This window comes from Channa argus, chromosome 1 (genome assembly GCF_033026475.1).
Source record: "Channa argus isolate prfri chromosome 1, Channa argus male v1.0, whole genome shotgun sequence".
NCBI classification, from domain to species: domain Eukaryota; kingdom Metazoa; phylum Chordata; class Actinopteri; order Anabantiformes; family Channidae; genus Channa; species Channa argus.
The window spans coordinates 18595415-18618550 of NC_090197.1; the positions used below are offsets into that span (position 1 = coordinate 18595415).

The window sequence follows — 23136 nt, forward strand, 5'->3', positions numbered from 1 at the left end:
TGGCTGCGATTTACACAACGACGTATATTTGTCGTTTAGGTGGACAGGTTTGTAAGCGGATGAGACTCTGTGGCGAGGGACAGAGTTGCTAGGAGAAGAGATGGATGGCTTTTTTGGAATTACGCACTGGCTTTGTGTGCAGGGAAAGAAGTGGGTGGCAGCATTTAGTGGACCTCAGCCTGTCCTACACACTTTCCTTTACAGCAGAATTGATTTAGGAGCACTTTCCCACGGATGGAAATGCAATGAAATAAATACAAATCTTCTCTTTAAGTTAAAACGTTATTTATGTGCTACTTGTTTATGACGCATATGGGTCAGATCAGTGTCTTGCTGTGCATGCGTATGCATGTGTGCGCGTGTGTGTGTTGGATGCAGAAAATACTGAGTGCATCAGCGTTTTTTTTTCTTTGACACAACATGGTTCAATTGTTCTAGGTTTCCCTGCTAACCATATGTCAGGGCTAGTAATGTCCCTCTTATATCTGTCAGATTGAGCTGAAAATGATTCCTTGGTGCAAAACTCAGCCAGAACAAATAATGCTACAATTGCACAAAGGCATAATATAATCATAAAGACTGAACATGGTACAAAAGAGTTGTGTTAATTTGGAGAGAGATGTTTAAAAAAAGGAGCTAAAAAAGGAGCACTAAATACAATCCAACAATTTTAGAGCACATTTGAGAAAATTACAAACAATAAAAACACTGAAACTCCATGTGTTTCTGGAATATAGTGGATACGAACTAAAAAATTATTGCAAATTCTGAAAATTAAAACACACTGTTAAAAATTATTATTATTATTATTATTATTATTATTATTATTATTATTATTATTATTATTATTATGCAAAATACTAAAAAATATCTTCTGGGTTTCAGTTTTCCTTTAATCATTTTTTTTTAAACGATCATCCTAACAGACGTCCTTATTAAATTGGCTTTACGCTGGCATTTGCAAATCTGCAGAATAATGAGACAAATAAGCCCCTTTATGATTCTAGTTCAGCGTGTATCCTGTCTGACCGCATTTGACTGACTGAACATATCAGGGAATTATTTTTCAAACGATTTCTCATTTAGCTTGTTGTTTTCTTGCAGAATCTCCAGAAGGGCCCGGCTGACATTTTTATTATTATGGATGTGCCCACGCAGATGAGAGGAGGGGAAAAGGCCACCCGAGAGTTTTCTTCACGTCGAATCAGGAGAAGGATTGAAAAAAACTCAAGTAGCTTTTATTCAATATTTGACTTTATCCGCGGCTATTTCCTCTCCTGTTATTGAATATGAATTATGATGACTGATTCTACATTATTTTTGTATATATAATATAACGTAAAGACGTACATATTATATTATTGTGATTATTATTGTTATTAATATCATAATGCAATTGGTGTAAAACGCATTTTTGCTATTGTTGTAGCCTATTATATTTGCAAGTATATATACACTAATCACTATTAACGTAAATATAGTAGCAAATCTCATAGTTAATATTATTCCTTGTATTAAAATTTATGATCATGTGAAATGCTTTTTTGTGCCTAAATTAAAACTGAAGGATGTGCTACAATTATATTTCAATTCTTTTATTTATATTTTCGAACTGGAGCAGCATGGAATGTATGGCATCGGGAAATAAAATAACGATGTCCGTTTCCTTTTTCTTCCATAAAGAAACTGCAAATGTGTGTCCTTCTTTCCACCCTTATTGCGTGACTGATTGACTTTACATTCGTTCAGAAAACACCTCCTCTAAGAATAAATGAAAACATAGCCTATATTGGCTGCTGCTGCAGACTAGGCTGCATGTATGGGCTGGAGAAGGACCGAAACGCTTATTTTTCGCCAAAGCATCGCCGGGGTGTCAAATAATACTAAGGGGCCATTTTCTCTTTACATTGAACAAAATAAATAACATCAGAGAGTCCAACAGAACAAAACACAAACAAGGGAGGCTGCGTGTAAGCTCATGACCCTTATTTTTGAAAATGTGTTTCCCTCATAACCCCAGCTCGTGGCTCCTAAACGATCCTTTGACAAGTGCAACAAAATGCAAAACACAATTCTTCAACTGCGGATAAATAAAACACAGACAAATTCACATTGAATGAATAACATATGTTCATAATACCCTGTTTGAGTTTCAATTGTAAAACAAAATTGTAAAAAAAAAAAAAAAAAGATTAAATAGGCCTATGCATATAGTGTGCCCCCCTCCCTCTCGATCTAGACGTCCTGCAGCCCAGATAAAGGTCTCTGTGAGCCAATGACACGAGCAAATAGAGAGAAAAAAAGTCGTGATTATTTATCCTACGCTACTTCACACATTAAACTATAGGAAACATAAACAAAAGTAGAGAAAAGGTGGAAGCCATGAGGAGGCGCAGAAACAAAGCAGTAATGTGTCTGGAGGTGGATAAGACAATGGGCGGAGTGATCCAGGCAGCGCCACCGCTACAGATGCGTCAGTTTGGGCGCTTCCTGGATTCTTCCCTGAGAGTAGTGCGGCGTTAGGTCTGTGTACGTCGGTGTCGGATCACACACTCCGTGGTGTTGACTGTTGCCCATTGTGATTGCTCCATTGTAGTCCATGTTTGCGGACGGCGGGTGTGGAAGATGGGTCAGACCGAAACCAGAGGCCCCAGAACTGGGCATTGAGTCGATGTAACCACCGCCGACATAAACTGGGCTGCCCTGCATGTGCGTCCCGTAGTTGCCATTGCCTTGGAGAGGGTGCGCGTCATACTCGGGCGTGGCCGAGTCGGTCCCGGGATACCTCTTCTGGGAGGGCGGGCAGTTGCTGAGGGAGCTATTCAATGGAGGGGGATATGACGTGGCCATACCGTATGTATTTTGATGAGGTTTACTGTAAGACGTCGGCGACTGGGATTCATAAGGTACACTGTTTACAAGAGAATGCATAGAGTTGAGGTATCCTCCGCCTCCTCCACCGGAAGCTGGGCCCACGGGACTACGAGGAGACTGCCCACCAGGAGAAGGCATCATCCCGACGCCTTTCTGATCCTTCTTGTATTTCATCCTGCGGTTTTGGAACCAGATTTTGATCTGTCTCTCAGTGAGGTTGAGCAAGTTAGCCATCTCCACCCTCCTGGGTCTGCAGAGGTACCGGTTGAAGTGGAACTCCTTCTCCAGCTCCACAAGCTGGGCACTAGTATAAGCTGTCCGGGCCCTTTTCGATGCTGCTGACCCGGGCGGACTCTTGTCTCCGGGGCAACTCTCCACTGTCAAGGAGGAGGAGAAGGATGTCAGTCAGTAATCCATTACAGACAGAAAGGGAGAGGAGTACAGAGGCACAGACAGGAGAGCGAGAGTGGAAGCTAAACCTTGTGACAATACGCACAAAGCTGATAAAACTCTCCCACATCAAAAGGGGGTGGGGAACAGTTTACTAGATAAATATGCCCCGCTCCACTACTTAAATAGAGGTTTTATCATGAACTCTCTCCTTCCTCCTGCCCCTCCACCACGCGTGTATATCTGCGTGCCAGTCTGTGTTAAAACATTTCAGCGCCTTGATAATCCCTCCCTACTGTAAAGCACAGGGGTTATCATCAGGGCTCCTCAAGAAAATTAACACTCAACACTGCTCCTTTGAGCAACGCACACTAAGTTCAAATCAAAACAGTGACTGGACAATAAAGGTCAATATATGCTATCGAACCAGGTAAACTTGGATTCCCTATTTAAACATTTTGACGCTAATCTTTCCCTATAGTCACACAAAACTCACGCCCAATGCCAGCATACGCATTAGGTATCCCTCTGGGTGTACGCAGCAGCTCTCCCTGCCCTCACTGATAACCCTACCCTCCTAAGATGTTGGCGCTTGGCTGCAAAATAGCAAGGTGTTGGTCTACTTACCGCTGTGGCAGACAGCCAACACTTAATAAATTTAACTATCTGTCGCCCAAACCTGGAGCAAAAGGAATGCAGCATGACATAACCTCACCCATTAAGATCAACATAGAGGTTAGCACGTGCATGAAGAGGAATATCAATGCACGTAGAGCAATTGAGTGCAGCATTATGTAGGAATTTGTTTTTTAAATGAAGCTTTGATTAAGAGGCTGTTTTGGAAAATGTGTGTCAAGACTGTTGTCTGTCTAGTACCAGAGTACCTGTGGACAAAACACCATCCCCTGGATATAAATTATGAATAAATTAAATCAAAGGCCACTTTACACTTTTACCATAAATTACTGCCCATGGCTTTTTTCTGGGACCCACTTAATTTACAAACAAGAGCAAAGGAAGAAAGAAATGGGTCTTTGCAAATAGAGCATCATGGCAAATACAACCCCCAAACCCCCCGCCTTTATGCACCAAGTGTAGCTGTTCCTTGAATGGCAACATCTAACTTGCATGTGTTAAACACTTAAATGAAGTCACACAACTTTGTATTTGCACTTCTTAGGGCCAATCACAGACACCACGTACCTTAAGTGAAAGGTTACTCTGAAAATTTAGACTATAAAAAGGTCATGGGAAGACAAGCATCTCTGTATTTTGAGCTTAGATCCATGTAAATAAACACCCCAAAACACAAAGCCTCCTGACCCATCACTCCATCACACACACACAAACTCATCAAGCTTCCCTCTAATGAAAACAGTAGGACAAACTGAAACAACTGTTGTGCGTGTTTGTTTGTTGTCTTTGGGAACATATACGTGATCAGTGGAGATGCGTGTTTACAGTAAAGAAAGGTCATCTGCAAGGCACAGAGACAACAAATTGTGGGATCTATTTCCAATGTTGAGACACATTCTTGTATAGTCTACGGCATGTGGCATTTATTTCAAAGAATTTTCAATAAAACTCGACCACATCATTTCTTTTGCATGTAGGATGTTGATACGGGCTTTGACACGGAGGTGTTGATTACACTATAGTAATTTTGTTCTTTTTCAGGTCCTGAACAACTTTAGGCCACAGAGATAATGTGAAAATGTATACATACAAATGCAATTTTATATAAATAAAATGACTTAAATAACATCTCTCTGAGCGTGGGACAGAAAAGAACCTTTACTGGGGAATCGTTGCATTTTCACGCCTCCCTTGCTAGCCCTATACATTAGCACTGGACCGCACATAGGGGTGTGTGTGTGTGTGTGTGTGTGTGTGTGTGTGTGTGTGTGTGTGTGTGTGTGTGTGTGTGTGTGTGTGTGTGTGTGTGTGTGTGTGTGTGTGTGTGTGTGTGTGTACGTGTACAAGTAGCAGTTAGGAGTACCTGAACTGGAGCTACTGGTGGGTTTCTGCTTGGTTGTCTGACGGGATTCCTTCATCCAGGGGAAGATCTGTTTGCTGCGGGCAGTCGAGGTCGGAGAGCCGTTCTTGGCACTGGGCTGGTTGGACCCGTTGCTTGTGTTTTGGCTGACAGCACCGGGGGATTGTGGGGGAGGGGGTGGGCCTGATACCGGCACCTGCGCTTGATTGCTTTCGGGATGAACCTTGGACTGCGCCGCCTGAATGGCTGCGGTCCTGTCGCAGCTTTCCGCCATCTCCCCCGGCTTCTGTAGAGCCACGGAGCCTTCAGGAGACTGTAGGGAGCAGGCAGGTCGATGGTACTCACTTTCCACATGAGAGGCCCGGGGATATTGGACCTGATTGGCATCATAACTGAAGCCATTTGCGCTTTGATATGGGTAGCCACTGTAAATTGCGGAGCTGTCGTAGTAGGTTGCCTTTTGCATCTCGCCGTTTCCCAATATTTATTTCAGAAACTGACAGGGTCTTGACACCCTTGTAGAATAACATTGGCACCCCGTGGTCACGTGACGCCTCTCCGCCAATGGCCTCCTCGGGTGAACCTAGGGTTACAAGAAGCACCGTGAGGAGAAGAAATGGTGGCGATCCATCTTACTTTTCAATACAAGCCTGACATTGGAGACTATGGAGGCAAGATAGGGCCAACACTTGTGTAGACTATTACCGTTTACCTTATGGCTTACAAAGGGCACATACTAACCTTGTATTACCATCTGTGCCGAACAACATCGGAACAGAAACCTTTTCAAAAGCATTTCAGTTTGCCAAATCAATTTTAGGACCTAACAAGAAACAGCGTGACAATTTAAACCTCTGAGCCTATTAACAAAAAGGCTGAATGAAACCACACAACATCTTGTAGAGAACATGCTGTAGGTAAAAGCGGGTTACCACACAGGAAAATAATATTTCTGTAAAAAAATGTTATGCTGCCAACAGGGCTGTCAACAGTGTATCCAATTTCCTATGTAGCAGGTAACAACTTTCCACGTTGGCCACAAACCTTTGACCCATTTATGTGTTTTATTATAAATTAAAAAAAACTGTAACAGGATAAACCTAAGCGCGACGTGCTTTCCTGGCCACCTGGCTCCAAGCACACACGACCACATTCTCTTCTTTTTTTTTTCTTTGCATGCTGCAAGACAAATGAAAGGGGCTATGAGGAAACCTGAAAAACCGGGCGGGCATCCGCGCATCTCCATGACCATGGTGTGAACTTTTCCGTGCAGGCCCATATTAATGGCTGCTGTTGGTGTTGTCTGCGCGGCGGCCCGTCGCTGTGATATATGGGGGTCAGTGGGCCGGGACGACCTGCTCGGAATGAGCGGCCCGGTGAGCAACCAAGCCCGGTACTTAGGGCGGACACAAACCCAGGGACTGCACAGCAAGATCCTGCTGCTAAAGGACCATAATTCACGCAGGTAACCATGGGAGCCTGCCTCTAAGAGATTATTGGGGAAACTATAAACCATAATAGACACAGATCCACAGGTTATTGTGGAGGCTTCTTGCATAATGTCAAGTTACTGATTAAATAGCAGAATATTTAATATGCCTGGGTTCCCTTTATCAACTGCTAAAAATACCACTGCACATATAATAATTATAATAATAATAATACAAATAATAATTAATAATAAAACTAGACCAGTCACAATCACACTTTGGCTGGGAAATCATGCACTTTTGTTTGTACTAATGCCAATGCCCGTTGCCCAAAACAAGGAAGCATACCCTGAAGAAAAATAAACTTAATGTTATCTAGCCTTATTTATTAGATTTTAAACCTAATGTCCCTTTAAAGGTTTGAAACTAATAGGTCATGGCGTTGCGCCTGATGTAAACCATGAGTTTAAAAAAAAACTGGAATGTTACTATAGTAGAGTGCAGTAAAAAATATATTGCTTAATTTTACTGCCTATATTCTGTAGTCCTGGAAATAATGCATTTGAATGCATTTTCATAAAAGTAGCAGACATAAGGAAATGGAAAAAACTGGCTCTGTGCAGCCGACCATAACACGAAGCAAATCAGTACAAAATTAGCCCCCAGCTTGTCCTTAATGTAGCTAAATCACACTAGAAAGAAAGTGTCTTCACTGTATGTGCACTTATGGCGACCTGGGAAAGAAATCTGAAAGCTTTGTGGTGAACATCTCCAGGCGAGCCATTGCGATACTCATAAATGGCAGAGAAAGATAGACAAAAGACAGAGTGGAGCTCTCTGCACAGCCCTCTGCTCCACGTTAGAGAAATCTGGCTGCCTGACTGTGTGTGTGAACTCTTCCTGAACCGAGATCCAAGTCATACGGTGATAAATCACTACGCGACACACAAACTCAGCCATTTACAACCGGGGGAGCCTATTCCTGCCTGCTTACCTTATCCTCTGACGACGAATGCAGAGCACCAAGCAATATTTTCTCATTCAGCGACGAAATCGATCAAAGCAGTAATCCAGAGAAAAGTTTAAAGGCAGGGCAGGGCTGAATGAAGCAGCAGCAGACTGCGCCCTGCCATACACCAGGCATTAGTAGCCACAACAAAAAAGGAAAGAGCCGAGAGAAACCCCTTTCCTTTTTTTCTTTGCTTTTTTCCCCTACTCGACGTGGATGGGTAAACCGAGATTACGAAAGCAGGCGTGAGCAGTCGGGTCACCGAGATAAGAGTTATCTGGACCCAAGACTGAATTGATCGTTATGCTATAGAGCAATGGCCAGGGCTTATAGCAATATTACACTCAGCCAAGGCTATGCTAGACTATGTGATCCTTCACCAGTACCATGCAGACACCAGTGAACTGCCCCGAACCAGAGCGTCACCATAGACAAGAAAAATTATGCAAATTAAGTAGCGCCTTGGAAAGCCAGTTCAAATCAAGTGGTTGTCTCTTCTCCTCCCCCAACCAAATGAGGTAGTGTGTCTAGAAAAAAAAATAATACACAATACGTTGTAACAAATTGCTTTATAGTCCATCCCTGAAGTGTTTTAAATCTTTTTTGTTATTATTTACCCCACATCCTGCAACGGAATTATGAGTCCAGTGGACGAGATGTTGACGAGACAGGAGAGCACAAAGGAATAATCAGGCGCTGACCATGCTGCATTTCCATTTGCATGGGACATAAAGGGCTTCTATCCACGGGTTAATCATTAACCTGCATTTTTGCATAAAATCCTCAATAGTTTTTGGCCCATTCGTTTTCATTTCAGCGGCAGATATTCCACTGTCAACATGGCCTCTTGTATGAAAAATTCAACATATTTATTTTAACATCAGAAAAAAACAACAGCTTCAGATCAAGGGCGATGTATATCAAGGGAAACCCCCATGAGGAGCAGGGTGTGGAAATGGAAATAAGTTTCATCACCAAAAGGCAACGCGGAGGACATGCAGCAAGGAGCAGGGGAGAAGAGAACCGGCAGCAGGGGAATCCCTCTTCATGGTAATACAGTCTTTTGTAGCCCAAAAGAAATCATGAAAAAAAAAAGATTTATGTCCTCTCAGCTTTCCTCGGTCATAAACACTTCAAACTGCAGCTTTTCGACCAGTCTCAGACAAAATTCACTGAGAATTGTAAAAAGGTAAAACACACGGACGGCGTAGGAGGATGAGTGGGATAAAAATTCACGCTAGAGGATTTTTTTTAGCCAACTCGGCATTTCCTTTTCTAAACTAGAGTAGCCACATTGTATAATCATTTACTTCTTTCCCTTTTCGTAAAATGCTGATTCGCCTCTCTTTAATTTGGCCCTAAGCAGAGGGTTAAATGTCAAATGCGGTGGTGGCAGTGGCACTGCGGTGCATAATAAGGCGTAAGAACAAAATGTTGATAAAAGAGAAAACATTTTTTAAACTTTAGTGCAGTAAATTATAGTGGCTACAAGCAGATGGCCTTCACAGAAAGTAGTTTTTGAAAGGAGTAAGGCGCCGCTCCAAGAGCTGCGATTCCCCTCGTCACTTTTATAGTGACAAATTACACCACAAAGACAAGTGGAAGAGAAGGAATTATTGCTCTCGGGCTGGTCATATTGCTGCAACAAGGAAATGTACAAGCCACCGACTGCTTCTCTGTCCCTGCCAGTGCTTCAGTGGGCGTATGTGGTACTTATTAGAAATTGAATAAGGATATCACCATCAAGCATTCATAACACAAATCAATAAAGATATATGAACTTACCGAAGGCAGTTCAAGGTGTTTTGAAGACCGTGCACTGGCCTGAATTTACTTGGCAGGATTTCTGCAATAAAGAGTGAATTAAATAATTGTAAATCTTCCAAAATGCATTTAAATGTATTCTGTAAATCATAGCCTATTCACATAAATTCTTAGTCTCAAATAGGCGCTTCTTGGAAATTATGTTTTAAAAACAAAATAGTTATGTTGGATATGCTTTTTGGGCCTGTGTCTTTATGGCGCAAAAAGAAACGTATGGCGAACAGTTTATATGAAATACAGTCAAAGTCGAAACAAGCCTTTTTAAATGAATTATTTGGTTGATAATTTTAATTTAACAGCAGGCTCCACGTCAAAGTATACAAATTTGACTAGGGAAACAAATCCATATAATATAAATTCTTCAGTATTTTTGTATAAGATAAACGCTATCCGAAATAAATACATCTTAAATAATACACAATTAGAAAAAAAACGCAAAAATGCAAAGCTTAAAGTGGAACAACAACAACAGCACTACGACTGAGAACTGCTGCCCAGCGGAATATCCTTAAAAACCAAAAAATGGGTCCATGCAAATAACGTGTTTGTTGTTTCCCTGCTGGCCTGTAAGCATTTTCTCCACAAACGGATCGAATAGTCATTAGCCCTCGCGCACCATCTTCCCTAAGTCCCCGTGCCCATAAATCAAGCAGGAGCGCCGTGACCTCAGCGCGGCCGCGCGGTCCTGCTTGGCACTCCGTCTTCCATTATATCCTCGTTTCCCTGGCGGAGCGACACAACATCACCGCTTTTCCCTACTTTTTATGGAGCTCATCGTGATGTATCATTTACGCACAAAGCCCCACAGAAAGACACAAGACGTTTTTTTTATGGGACAGGTTGCACCGTCCGCGCGCTTTGTTTGGGTTTTTCTTTGAAGCCGGTATTTAAATGGCCGCTTTATTTACAAACAATAATACGAGGCTGTTTGTTCAAATGAATTTTCATGATATTGAATATTTGGTAACCGTAGAAACATTTAATATTTTGTTGTTACATTCTAAGTTTAGACTGAAACAAATGGTGGCTTCATAATGTTTAGCCTAGGAAGCATAAACTGGAACAATGCCTGAATCTTAATGGCCCTGAGAAATACCTAAATGCTAACTTTCTATTATGTGTGTACATTCCACAGGCCGCTTGATTAACTATGATGAATGTGTGATATTATCAAATAAGTGAATACCGTGAGCTTTTTTGATATCTGTCTATTTTCTCGCCCTTCAAGACCCCTTTTTTACTGACCTCTGCCTCGCGCAGCTATAACTCACGACAGTAATGAACAATCGGCGGAAATACCTTAAAATAAAATCCATCCTCCCAAAGCTGGGGCTCTGACTCTGTCCGCATGGAAAAACATATCCGTCCGTGACAGCAGTGTAATACATCCACAAACCCGGAATCCTCTCTCTTTCAGTGTGCCCGATTTTCTTTATCTCCCCGCGATAAACAAACTACAAAGCCCGAACTCCCCTCATGGAAAGTGGGGGTAACCCGCACATAATCAGCATCATATGGCCAGACCGGGGCTCCGGTTTTCTTCCCCGTGCCATAACATCGCGCAGTATTATGCGCCCCGCTCACGTGACGCAACGTCAACTTAAATCCCTTTTATTTGAGCCCGTGAATCATTAATGGAGGCAGTCATTGCCCCTGAGGAGAAACGGATCAGTTTGGAGGGAGAAAAAAGAGGGGTATGTGACACTGCAATGTATCTGGCAGAGGAGCAAGTCTCTCGCAGAGAAGCAGCTTTTCCACGTGCCACCCATTCACAGGGAAAGGCTGTTCTGTCAGTTTTAAAGTGCCATATATTTGGTGCCTGTTAGCGCCTGAAAGACCTAATCCTGCTGTATTATGCTGAGTTTCAGATGCAGCCAAATTGATTCACACTATGTGAGAATAAGAGTTTTACTTACAAAATGTCATGTAAGGGGAGCATAATTATTACTCATTAGTAAATCTTCCTTTACCGGGGTTGCACAGTGTATTACAAAGAATCAACTCACTATCGCCCCCCTGTTCTCGTTGTCAGGCTTCGACTGTGCTACTACTTAGTCTCTTGTTCACCATCAGCTAAAGTCTGCATGCTGCTGGCTAAACAGAAACAAAACGTACACATTTACCTGTCTTACATAAGGAGCGTGTGCGTCCTGGTGGTCGTGAAAAGTGCATGTCAGTCAGCAGTGAGCGGAAAGTGGAGGTGAGGTAACCAAAGAGTGGCTGCTCGACCCCGCTGATCAGAACATGGACCCCCATTAGACCTACAAGCACTTACGCGTTTCCTATGACCAGCTGAGTGATGTTAGAAATATAGGATAGGAAGAGTTTTGGAGTTTTGGAGATGTGAAGGGGTTGGATAAGGACGCAAACGTGCTACTAAGACAAAACCTTGATCTACATAATATAAACCACGCTCTATCTAAAGAGTGTGCTACGCATGGATGATGTCTCCAGGTATTGTCAAGCGTCCCTGTCCCGGAAGAGCTTCTCTCTTCGTGGCACCGTTTGGCGCTTGTTTTCCGTCAACACCCAGCGGCGGGCGGGGAAAAAAATCCCACCACAACTATTAATCATTCGGGGCGGACATGGACATCATCCCACTCCCACACGAGCCTTTGTCTTCTCAAACTACAACGTGAGCGGTAAACTTTTAAAGACAGGAACAGAAGCAGATCAGGTTTAATTAATTCACCTTGGACACTATTAAAACTGAAGATGAGAAGAGGATTAATGATGATGGGTTAAAATCACTTTTACGCACGGCTTTTAGACGCGTTATAAAAAAACAAGCAAACAAAAAACATTATTTCTTTTTCTTTTTTTTTCTTTTTTTTTTTAGAAAGTTTGTTTCTGTAATATGTGCATGTGTTCTTTCTTTGCTCCCCTACAGTTTTCAAGCTGTGTCCAGGATTATTTTGCTCGACGTACACTGGAATCTAATACCAAGTTGCCTTTTGCCACTGCACCTGAACTTTTCCTTGACCCAGACAGAGGCGTATAGCCGAGTGGGACGTTGTTTTGGGTTCAAATACAAGAAGAACATGGGAAAGAAAGGGCCTCAATTGGGTTTTTACTTTTTTCACTTTTTCTTACACCGTTTCCCGCCTTGCATTTTGCCCAAAAGTTACTGATTGATTACGTGTTTAATCTGTTTTAAATCTGTTTTAGCATAAAACAAATGTTTCAGAGTTATTTACACAAATCAATGCTCTTTATCACTGTCAACGAAGAGGAGTTAGGGGCACAGACCTCTGGATGTTGGCCAGACGGTGCTCCATATCTTCCCACAATGTTGACACTCGGAGCTCTTAACAGCCAGGCTTGGGTTACCGATACACTCAGCCGAAGATAACTCTTTCTGCGAGGTTTGCACCGGCCAACATCAAGGCTAATGCGAAATTCAACGCCTTAAGCTGACTGGAGCCATCTCTCATGGACACAGACCAGCACTGGGACAGACTGGAACAAGGGAATTGTGCTTGCATAGGTTGTTGCAATAAAGCAATTTGAATTGTCATTATAAACTTAGGTCTTTATTGTGATTGAAAATGTTTCCAGATCACATGCATTTGTGAAATGGTTAAACCTTTAAGGTAAGTGCATAGATGATGATGATGATAATAATTATTATTTTATTATTATTTATTATTATCGTATAATTTGACCACTGTGTTTCACCACATTTAACTCTTTTATTTCCAGTTGTCCTGACAAGGTTTAAAAGCAACATATAAGCTTCTTTCACTGTTTAGCTACAAGTGTTTAAATATATTGTCTGCAATATTATTTGTAAATGAGAAAGTGTATAATAAAATGTCACCTGTCAAAAATTTCTGAATACAGTTAATCTTTTTTGTCGTTTTGCGATAAATATAACACTGGCATTTTTATTATTTAGCATTTGTACTTAAAATGACTACAATGTTCCAGCTGTAATTTTACTACACCACTTCAGCCACATATGTGGAATCATTTCATTTTAAACAAATACTTAACAGTTTGATTACTCGTTTACAGGTGACGTCCATGAGGAATTTGATCATATTCCGTTGTATGTGGAAGATATGACAATTTAGACTGCTGTTATTTACTAAACGGTTCACTGCAATACCAGGTTAGACTACGTTAAATACACAGCGTTTTGGCTGATATATATTCCAGCTATTGTGCACTAGATGTAACAATAACAACTTCAGTTTAAATACTTGAAAGGAAAATAATGAAATTATTAGTTTAACAACAAGTCAAATGGGATTTCAGCAACCTCAAAAGCTCTACAGAAATGTAAGACTAATAAACAGATGATATTACAATACTTAATACACTAACTATTCATTTAATAGGATACACACCACTTCCGGGACATTTTTAAGACAGTCTAAAATAAACAGCCCAATGTACTTACAAGTCATCACGATTTGTGTCCAGGAAGAAGAGATCTGACTCTCAGCCTGCTGAGGATCACTTCAAATGAAAGTAAGGCAGATTTTCAGATCTATTTCTGACCCCGGGGCATTCATAATTTAACAAGTCACGTGAACGGGTGAATTAAAATTTCAGGACACTGGAAGTGACCTCTATTCCTGAATCCAATGACTTGAAGTGTGAAATCTAACTAGTTGGACTTGTTAGAGCCTGCGCAAAAATCAGTGCCAGTCCCTCTCAGATCTGCAGCACAGCTTTCATGTCTGCAGCCACTACTGCACAGAATGTGTAAACCATGTTTTAACATTCCTGCAGCCTTCAGACTAGTTTAAACTGACAAATATTTTCAATATCCGTAGAAAGTGAACAAAACTATACAAATTAGAATGGAAATTCACTTCTCAAATATGCGTCTTTCACTCTGCAGATTTGAGGAATAACTTAGTAGCCAAACTATTAGGTTGTCACTGGCTTACATATTAAGAAAAAACCACGTGTGCCAAAACACATTGGAAATCGCCCTAAATCACGTCCACAATACCAGTGTTTCTGCTCACATCAGCCCCTCTCTACATGATCTGACAGGGGTGCTTCTTTGATTAATTGCACGAGAGGTGTCTCTAAGAATAATTTTGCAAAAATTCATGGCTCAGATTCACACCTAAACAACGTTTTTGTTTCCATGCTGTCTCTCGGTATCTTAAAAGAGAAGAAAAAGCTCGCAGAGGTCTCAGCGCTGATGTATGGTCTGAACACTGTGTGTGTCGAAAGGTTAGGGGTCAGAAGAAGTGCTCTGAGCCGGTGATTGGATAGAGCCGACCGTGTCCCTTGGTTGAACTCTCCATTGTTTGAATGTAGCAGGTAGTGACCAACACTCACTCTGGTGCACTGAAGTTGGGTGAGATCTCTATATAATGGCAAGTGAGAACAGTACGTAAAGCCGGATACATTTAACAATTTGGGATTGGTCCTATTCAGTAGCAAAGGATGTAACTTTTCGAGCTACTAGCTGATACCTGTCTCATATATTTCTAACATATCTCATTTTAATCCTGGAAAATGTGCATGACTTTCACGGACATTTTACGGATTACAATTTCAGCCACTTGAGCATTGAACTACACAGTAGAATAAAGTATTGACATAAGGATGTATTTCTCATGAAGGGCTTAATTCTGACATCACACATATTTATATTGTGAATGTTTAAAGTTTGTCCCTCATTCAAAATCTCAGAAACCGCACAACTTTGCGCTCTAATTAACTAGTGAAACGTCTTTGCAAAAATATTGAAATGTTGCATGAGGGGTTTTATTCTACTCTGACAAAGTAAAAGAAGATCTATAAAGTATTTTTGATATGTAACACAGTAAATCAATTAAGGCTCACAGTTTACGCACGCTTCCCCAAACACTGAAGTATTTCAAATGCTAAAAAATAATAATAATAATAATAATAAGTCAATGTAGTGAAATGAAAATAAACAGCATTAAAATATAATATCTGAGCGACAATCCCTTAAAACAAGTATCTAAAAAAAGAAGGCAACCAAATATGCATGTTAGTGCGCACGGCTTTAAATGAAGTCAATGTTTGCAATGACAAAATATCCAAAGCCATGTCAGCCTGATGAGTGAAGTTTTTTTTATTTTTTTATTTCACAAGGACAGATAGATCCTACACAACCTACATCACAACAGTGAATGCGGAGACAACACATACAAATATTCACAGTTTATAACACAGCACAACATGGGACGCACTAGCACAGAGAGACTAGACCTCACAATACCAACAAACATAATTCTACTTGCCGAAATGCTTTCATTATTGTGCCTTCATTATGATTTGTCTATGTACATTACATGTGAAAGTCACCTGGACTACATTCAACAGTAAACCAACGCACTCAAACACGCAACTACAATGTTACTCTATCTGATGCCACACCTCTAATACAGCCGTCTGGGTTTCTAACCAAGCATCCACAGAGTCTCGCTAAATATCTTTCAAGTATATTAGAACTTTTCCATGAGCAATAGTAAAACAAGAAATCAATATTCAAATAGAACATAGAAAAATTACTTCAGACTTACATTTACCTCACTCAGCTTTAACTGTAATTGTACATTTTGATCCAAGTCCTACGTTTGAATGTGCGTAATCCTTCTTTCATAATAATAAACAAATATATAACACTTCAGTTGCCACCGTGGCAATTAAAGGTGAACTTCAAGCTTATATGAAGAGGGTGAGGAGGACCGGAAAGGGAAAGGTACAAAGGACGTGACAGGGGCCCAATGGCAGAGGCAAGGTGAAATAGAGAACACCATGTGTGTAAAATACTGAGAATCGGTCCTTCAAATTCCATTTGTGTCATTTGCCATCTCAGTCTGGATTTGGGGGGATTTTGGGGTGGGGATCCTTCGTTCACTATAGACCTGCGGTGCACGGCGTGGGGACAAGCTGCTGGCCTGTTTTGATTTGCTGCTGCTGGGGCCCCGAGGCTGAGGAAGAGGCCGAGCTGGAGGACCGAATCTTAGTGTTTGGCAGCTTGTGCTCCTTCTTCCACTTCATCCTCCGGTTCTGAAACCAGATCTTGACCTGGCGCTCAGACAGACACATGGTGTGCGCAATCTCTACCCGCCTGCGCCGGGTCAGGTATCGGTTGAAGTGAAACTCCTTCTCCAGCTCCAGAGCCTGCTGGCGGGTGTAGGCAGTGCGGGACCTCTTGGGCACTCCTCCATTGTAACTGGCATTGACTGGAGAGGGGAAAAAGCCATACAGAGGCAACCAAGCAGGTGTTACATACGGGCCGACAGCGTTTATTGCAAAACCCATATAGTTTACCCACTGGACATGTTACAAGCTTGAAAAGCTATAAAAAAAATAACATTTAGCAGTTTAGTGGGAAATAGCAGGGCTGCGTTCGTTTCCGTTTACAAACATGACCTTAATGTGGAGATGCCGAGTGAAAGCACTCGCATCCAGGGGCAGATCAAGCTTAGAAATGATTAACAAAACAGCGGGGCTGAATATTACAGTTTGGCTCGGCTCCAGTGGTGGAGGTAGTTTGGGTTAAAAAGCAACAAAGGCACATGGCCCCGACAGACTAACACAGGCAATAAAATTTACGAGGGTCCTTAATTACCAACCCTGCTGCTCGATAATCGTAAATTGCTGTTGTAAGGGCTGCTACTAGTGCTGTCTCAATAGGATTGCGTGTGTTCCGATGGTTGTTTCACAGTGGTTCTTCTGTTTAACCGTGACGATAACTCACCGGTGCTAACGTGGACCTTTTTCATCCAAGGATAGACCACCGGCTCCTTGCCCTTCGCTACGCCGGGATATACCTCACTGGCGAGGCTGCAGTCTTTGCTGGCATTTGCCCCTGCGCCACCATCTGGGGCCGCGGCGAGGCGCGGACCGTGGCTCTGTGGAACCGGTTGCGGCTGTGCGTGATGCCCATCGCCGAAATCATCTAGTCCAGTGGCGGGGACGTTACCGTAATCGTAGCCCGATTCTGTGTAGTTTGACCTGGGATAGGATGGCTCGTTGTGATGGGGAAAGCCCGTATCTTTTGGCCGCTCGTAGTAATCACCAGGGTTGGGGATGTAACCGCTCTGCTGATATTCGTCGCATGGAGGAAACGAAGGCTCGATATAGTTGGAGTTTATCAAGTAGGAACTCATGGTCATTAATTTGTGAAGTGCAACAATACTAATTTTTATCGCGCTGTCGTTTTTCTGATCTCCACAAAACCCTCCTACTCCCTGTCAAATGTACAAAGTTGCCTGGTCACGTGTGAAGCGCCACCAATCACGGCGTGTCCTGTGGGCATCATGTAAACAGGAACCAATGGAAAGCATGGCACTGGTACCACCAACACGGCGCGGACTGGCTTACGTTGGTGTTTTCCTTATTAAATCACAGTATATAAAGCAAAACCAATCAACTAAGTTGTTTACTGCATGGGGTCAAACTTATGTGGGTGAGGCTTTCCTGCATGGGCAAAATATCCACATCCTCTGAAAACTGAAAGTAAATGGGAGATTTCAGCCCTGAGAAAATGCAGCTGGTTTAAGAACAAAAGACTGTTTCTGATAGTCAGTGACAAAAATGTGAGCTGTGCTCGAGTTTCACTTTTGTTGCATCCCTGCAAATAACATCACCATTATAAACAAATAACAAAAAAGGCCAAACTCAACAATACAAAGTGTCTCATGTAAATCTACTCAAATGATCGAAAAGAGAAAGCAGAGCAAGTGCACAAGCTCCCTGACCAAACAGTGACGAGCCGCTGCTGTGCGGACATCCATTCTCCTCTTTAAAACATGTGACTTGTGCATCAGTAAAAACCCGGGTAACACAGGCTTATGACACACACATACACAAATATAACTCTGGCTTCTCATGTTGCACGACTGTGCACATGCACAATGCATTTTTTAGTTTAATCCATACTTCTAAACGCTGTTTAATGCGATTTCCCAGGACATAGCAGCAATTTCAAGCTATTTTGGCCCCTGTTTGTCTTACAGAATTACACGTTATCTGGCGCTGAGGGCACAGTCATCACATATTATCAGTTTTACTGCGTTAACGTCCATTGAAAAGCTCATCCAAACATTTGGAGACGCCTATGTTACATTAGGACCAGATGCCTAAACATATCGTGGGATATCAAACCAGAGCAGACCATTTACAGTAAGAGTTGTCAGACTCAATTAGAGACTAAATACTACAGGTTTCCTAAAATGAATACATTTGGAAATATATATATATATTAAAAAGTTTTCCACAAACAAACATACTATATTTTTTCTATAAAATAAAGAACATTTGTATTTGGTTAAGCAAATATCATGCAGTGCGTTCTGCTGTACAACTGCAAACACGAACAGTATATATCTGTTCATATCATGTATAAAGGAGAGAGGTGACCAAGGTTTTAAAAGAAACAATATTTAAAGATCAGGAAATAATAGCAAAAATGAAATGGAAACAATAGAAATTATTTTAAGGACTTAAATGAACTCAACCATTCTTAGTCAGACTCAGATACATTTAAATGTAATTTAAAAACAACTTTTTTTACATCTACATGTTTATATGTAAAAAACAAAATCTGTCTCTGACCGTGCTGCTTGCCATCCACAATCACGTCCAGGTCCTGTCTCTTCTCCATGTCCGAGACGGTGGTACACTGTATCTGTGTCCTGTGAAGATGCAGCCGCTCTTCACAAAGCTGATCCGCACTGTCCACGTCAACAAGGCCTCTACATGGGGAAGAAAAAGAGGCCAAACTTCGGAAATATTGAAAGCTTTCTTTCTCTTGCTTTTCTTTTTTCTGCTCCCCCCTATTCTATTCGCTCCCCTAAACAGAGATAACTTCTGCCTGACCCCAACGTGACACCGTTTCCATTTTGTTTCTGATTAATCTTACCCATTGACAGTCTTTGTTAAACAACAAGGCGTGCCCCTTTTCCAAAGAGGCGACATTTTCATATCTGTTAGACGCAGTGACCTGGGGTTCACCCCGGACTTGGACTTCAGTTTTGCAGGGTCTGTTCAATACTGTGGAGTTGAGGAGGCACCTAGCGCGGTAACACCCGGAAAAGTCTCCAAATAACTTAAAATATACAACTATTTAGAAAATCCTACTTCGTTTGGTATGTCAGGGTAAAAAATCACATTAGTGAAGACGTGTTGCATTTTCAACTGCAGAGATTTGCTAAGAAAAAGTTCTGAATTATTTTCATTAAATGTAGTTCTTGTTTTCTTTCACAGTGCCGAGCTTGGTCTCTAAACCTTTATGTTTTGGATTTGCTAATTTAGACAACCTCAAACAGGTGACTTCTTTTCTTGGACGAACACAGAGAGGCCTCCGTTTTTTCTCTTCAAAAAAATAGCCATTTTTGTCATCTTAGCACACTGTTGCTGCGAGGCAGAGCCGCTACTACCTTGTGCATCTAACAGGGCATTTCGCACCTAACTCATTGCAAATGGCAGCTGATGTACTTGTCGCCATATATCCACTGTATCCATATGGCCAAGAGACCACCTGAGAGGCAATTTGTCAACATAATGTCAGCGCTAAGATGACTTCACATGATATCTAAATTTACAGTCTGCTGCCATTCTATTATATATAGGTCCTGAATAAATATGGGCCAGGTCAGTTCGGCTATTATCCACTTACTGAAAGTTATCCTTGCGTGAATAACGATGCTTTTTTTACAGGTCATTCTACTTGTTGCTGTAGTCTCGGGTTTTCTTTAATATCCAACTGTGAATAACTTTATTAGCACATATCTATCATGAAGGCTCAAAAGTGCAATTCAAAGCCACAAAAGAAGCATTTAAGATAACAGCACCTCTGTTATCTGCAGTACAGGCCTGCTGCTGTCTGTCTAGGCAATACCTGAAAATCTCTCAAACAATGCAGCTTACTCCACATTATAACAGGATAAGCATCATCCAATCGACCGTCGAAGTAAAAGGCAGCATTTGGAAAACCGCCTGACACTATCTATGTAATTTCCCACATAATTTCAGGATCTGTTTTACTCTTGATACGAACAAAACCGGGTTGAGTTAGATGTGATTTTATTTTAGGACAAAATAAGCTAAGAGCCAGATCACCGTGCTCCCTTTCAGAGCATATACTGTGAAGTGAAGGTCTATTTAACCCATATACATCATGCTGACAGTTTACTGTAAATTTAGATTATCAGAGAAGTGCTGTGACGAAGGTGACAGATTGCAGATGGCTCTCACAAGGTCCCTTGTCTGCAGTCCTGCATGACGGGCGAATAAAAAATTATTTCTGCATTCAAGATGTGCAAAAGATTCGCACTATAAACAACTTTCACATTATATGGAAAATTATGGTTATAGGCAAACACTGGCAATAAAATGCCAGTTTTACTATGAGTGTCCTGAACACCAATTAGTTATTACTGCAAGGTTAACACTGCAAGGAGTGAGTGAAATGGGAATCGCTTCCATTTACAGCTGCAAACTTTGATCAGAATTTTTATGGTGACATTCAAGCATTGCAAGTGCAACTAAAGCAGCTACACCCTTAAGAAAGGGCAGAAACAACTTCCTTATTCTTCTTGGTGAAAAGGCTGTTACAGTGGAAACTAATGAGCCCGGAGATTAAAGATTGCAGACAATGGGGACAACTAGGTCCTTAAAAACGATGCATGCTTCAACTGTTAAGAAAACTGATAACACATACTAAGGCTAAATAATAGGTAACATAGGCCTATATCGAAATTATAAGTAATAACGGGTAAACGGTACATGCAACCACTTGCTATGTATTTAAAAGAGTATTATGTTTTATATTACATGAGAAATATCGTTTACTGATTTGAAGCAAAATGATAAAACGTGCATGATGATGACAACATGAAGCCCTGACTTTGGTTAGAAATATTAAGCAGCTTTTTCTATTATCAATTTTCTATTTTCTATCTCTTATTAAGCAGACCGATTCTATTCTTTCTTCGCCAGCTTTTATTTTTTATTAAATAACCAAACTTTACTCATTTAAAAATTTGATTTACTGAAGCAGTGATTCATGTTCTTTCACATTTGTGGCATTAAGTATTTGAGCACTTTCGCGCACAAAGCGCAGAAAATTCAACTGCTGTGCGTTAACTTTCTACAATTGTGATGCAATTTGTCCTGTGAAAGACTCGATTTTGGACAGTCAAGAAAATAAAATGTTTCTTTTCTAAAAATAAATCCACGTTATCAAGGAAATACAAGCTTCCTAATTTGGAAGTGACTGTATTCTCATTCTAGGGGTCCGTTTCATGAGCGAAACCATATCTGGACCGTTTTTTAATTGATGGTTTTTAGAGAAAGAAATATATATTTTTGCAAATTTACTTGTTGGGAGCCTGTTTATTGTTCTGCAAGTTTCATTTCTGAAGATTTGCAATTTTTTATTGTTTACACAAAATATCGACAAAATAATTAGTCAGTCATCATTTATGATCAATATGTTTTTTTTTCCTCTTGGCCTTTAGACCTCCAAGCAAAAGTATAAACAGTTACGCTTATAGTTGCGTTCATTTAAAACATGACTAAATAGGAGTAGTATAATTAAAATACATCACTAGTATATTTTGAAACAAAACATGTATTTTTTAAACATTCACAGACTCACAAAAACATCTGTGCCATTTCTGTTTTCTGAAAAGGTTTCTATTCATCTAATCAGGAAGAGAGGGGCTAAATATTTTTTAAGGGGGCTCTATTTGGGGGTTGTGGGCCTTCCCATTACCCTGTGACCGGGTCGAGAGTATCAATCCTCAAAATGCAAATTTTGCCCTCGTCCCTAAACATATCAAATGCAATTTATTCAAAGGAAATTCACCAATCAACCGCCCTAATAAAACGCCAGCTACTCAATCTTGTTGCTGGGGACGGGTGGGGGGTCCCCTCCCCTGGTCCCAAACCCGAGGTCACCGCGCTTCCAGGGTTCACCTGGAGTGCATCGTGCAACATATGTAATTCAAAGCTATTCTGTCTTTTGTGTGGAGAGTCAAGATCGCTATTATAAAGCTGGCATCAAGCTTAGAGTGAACAGATGACTGAGACTTGTTCAGCGCCTAAACTTTTGACCCCAATTTTTCCTCCTCTTCTGCAGCTATCGCGTTCTCATCAGTCTCAGCACAGTGAGGTATCTGCATCTCTTGAAAGGAAAAATTGATTTTAACAATGTGCATATCTCTTGCCATCGCAATGATCATTTTTGCACATTTTACAATTAGAAAAGATGCCAGCACAAGATCTAAAATGCAAATGCAGCTTTGTGGTTTTTCCAACGAGGGAGTGAAAAGATAAATCCAATGGGCTTCCACTCAAGACTAATAGGGCCGTAAAATATGCAAATCATTCATTAGCATTATGGAGCAACAAAAGCAGCTAAAAGTCTTTGTTGGAGGCAACACTTGAAGTTATACTCCCCCTCTGTTCACTGCAGTCTTTTCCTCCAGTGCAGGATGTGACCACAGGCACTCTGTCCTTTGCTAAATTCATTTCCACGCATTATGCTTATAGGCAACGCCAAACAAACGTGTCATTAACGTGAAGGCGCGCGTGTGTGTGTGTGTGTGTGTGTGTGTGTGTGTGTGTGTGTGTGTGTGTGTGTGTGTGTTGCAGTGGAT

At 41.2% G+C, this 23136-nt stretch overlaps 2 protein-coding genes across 7 annotated transcripts; both read right to left on the bottom strand.

Moving 5' to 3' along the window:
- Nucleotides 1-362: 362 nt before the first annotated feature.
- Nucleotides 363-21744, bottom strand: hoxa3a (homeobox A3a). Of its 6 annotated transcripts, none has more exons than XM_067504651.1 (4): nt 19088-21744; nt 9485-9545; nt 5264-5843; nt 363-3251 (listed from the first exon to the last, which is right to left on the bottom strand). In XM_067504651.1, exons 3-4 carry the CDS (start codon nt 5724-5726, stop codon nt 2464-2466), a joined length of 1251 nt encoding a protein of 416 aa, XP_067360752.1. In that variant the 5' UTR covers nt 5727-5843; nt 9485-9545; nt 19088-21744; the 3' UTR covers nt 363-2463. The 6 variants fall into 6 exon arrangements, with proteins under 6 accessions (XP_067360752.1, XP_067360778.1, XP_067360769.1 ...); XM_067504677.1 differs by lacking the exon at nt 19088-21744 and adding an exon at nt 12773-12914; XM_067504668.1 differs by lacking the exon at nt 19088-21744 and adding an exon at nt 11647-12135.
- Nucleotides 16245-19014, bottom strand: hoxa4a (homeobox A4a). The gene is made up of 2 exons (XM_067504759.1): nt 17229-19014; nt 16245-16710 (listed from the first exon to the last, which is right to left on the bottom strand). The coding sequence occupies exons 1-2, from the start codon at nt 17644-17646 to the stop codon at nt 16382-16384; spliced, it is 747 nt and encodes a 248-aa protein (XP_067360860.1). The 5' UTR covers nt 17647-19014; the 3' UTR covers nt 16245-16381.
- Nucleotides 21745-23136: the final 1392 nt, after the last annotated feature.

What these genes read in the sequence shown, in the direction of transcription:
- hoxa3a (XM_067504684.1), bottom strand. Translation starts at nt 5,726, where the DNA reads ATGCAAAAGGCAACCTACTACGACAGCTCCGCAATTTACAGTGGCTAC. An exon ending in CACCAGTAGCTCCAGTTCAG is followed by an intron (nt 3,252 to 5,263) that starts GTACTCCTAACT and finishes CCTCCTTGACAG; the next exon opens with TGGAGAGTTGCCCCGGAGAC.
- hoxa4a (XM_067504759.1), bottom strand. Translation starts at nt 17,646, where the DNA reads ATGACCATGAGTTCCTACTTGATAAACTCCAACTATATCGAGCCTTCG. An exon ending in AAAGGTCCACGTTAGCACCG is followed by an intron (nt 16,711 to 17,228) that starts GTGAGTTATCGT and finishes TCCCCTCTCCAG; the next exon opens with TCAATGCCAGTTACAATGGA.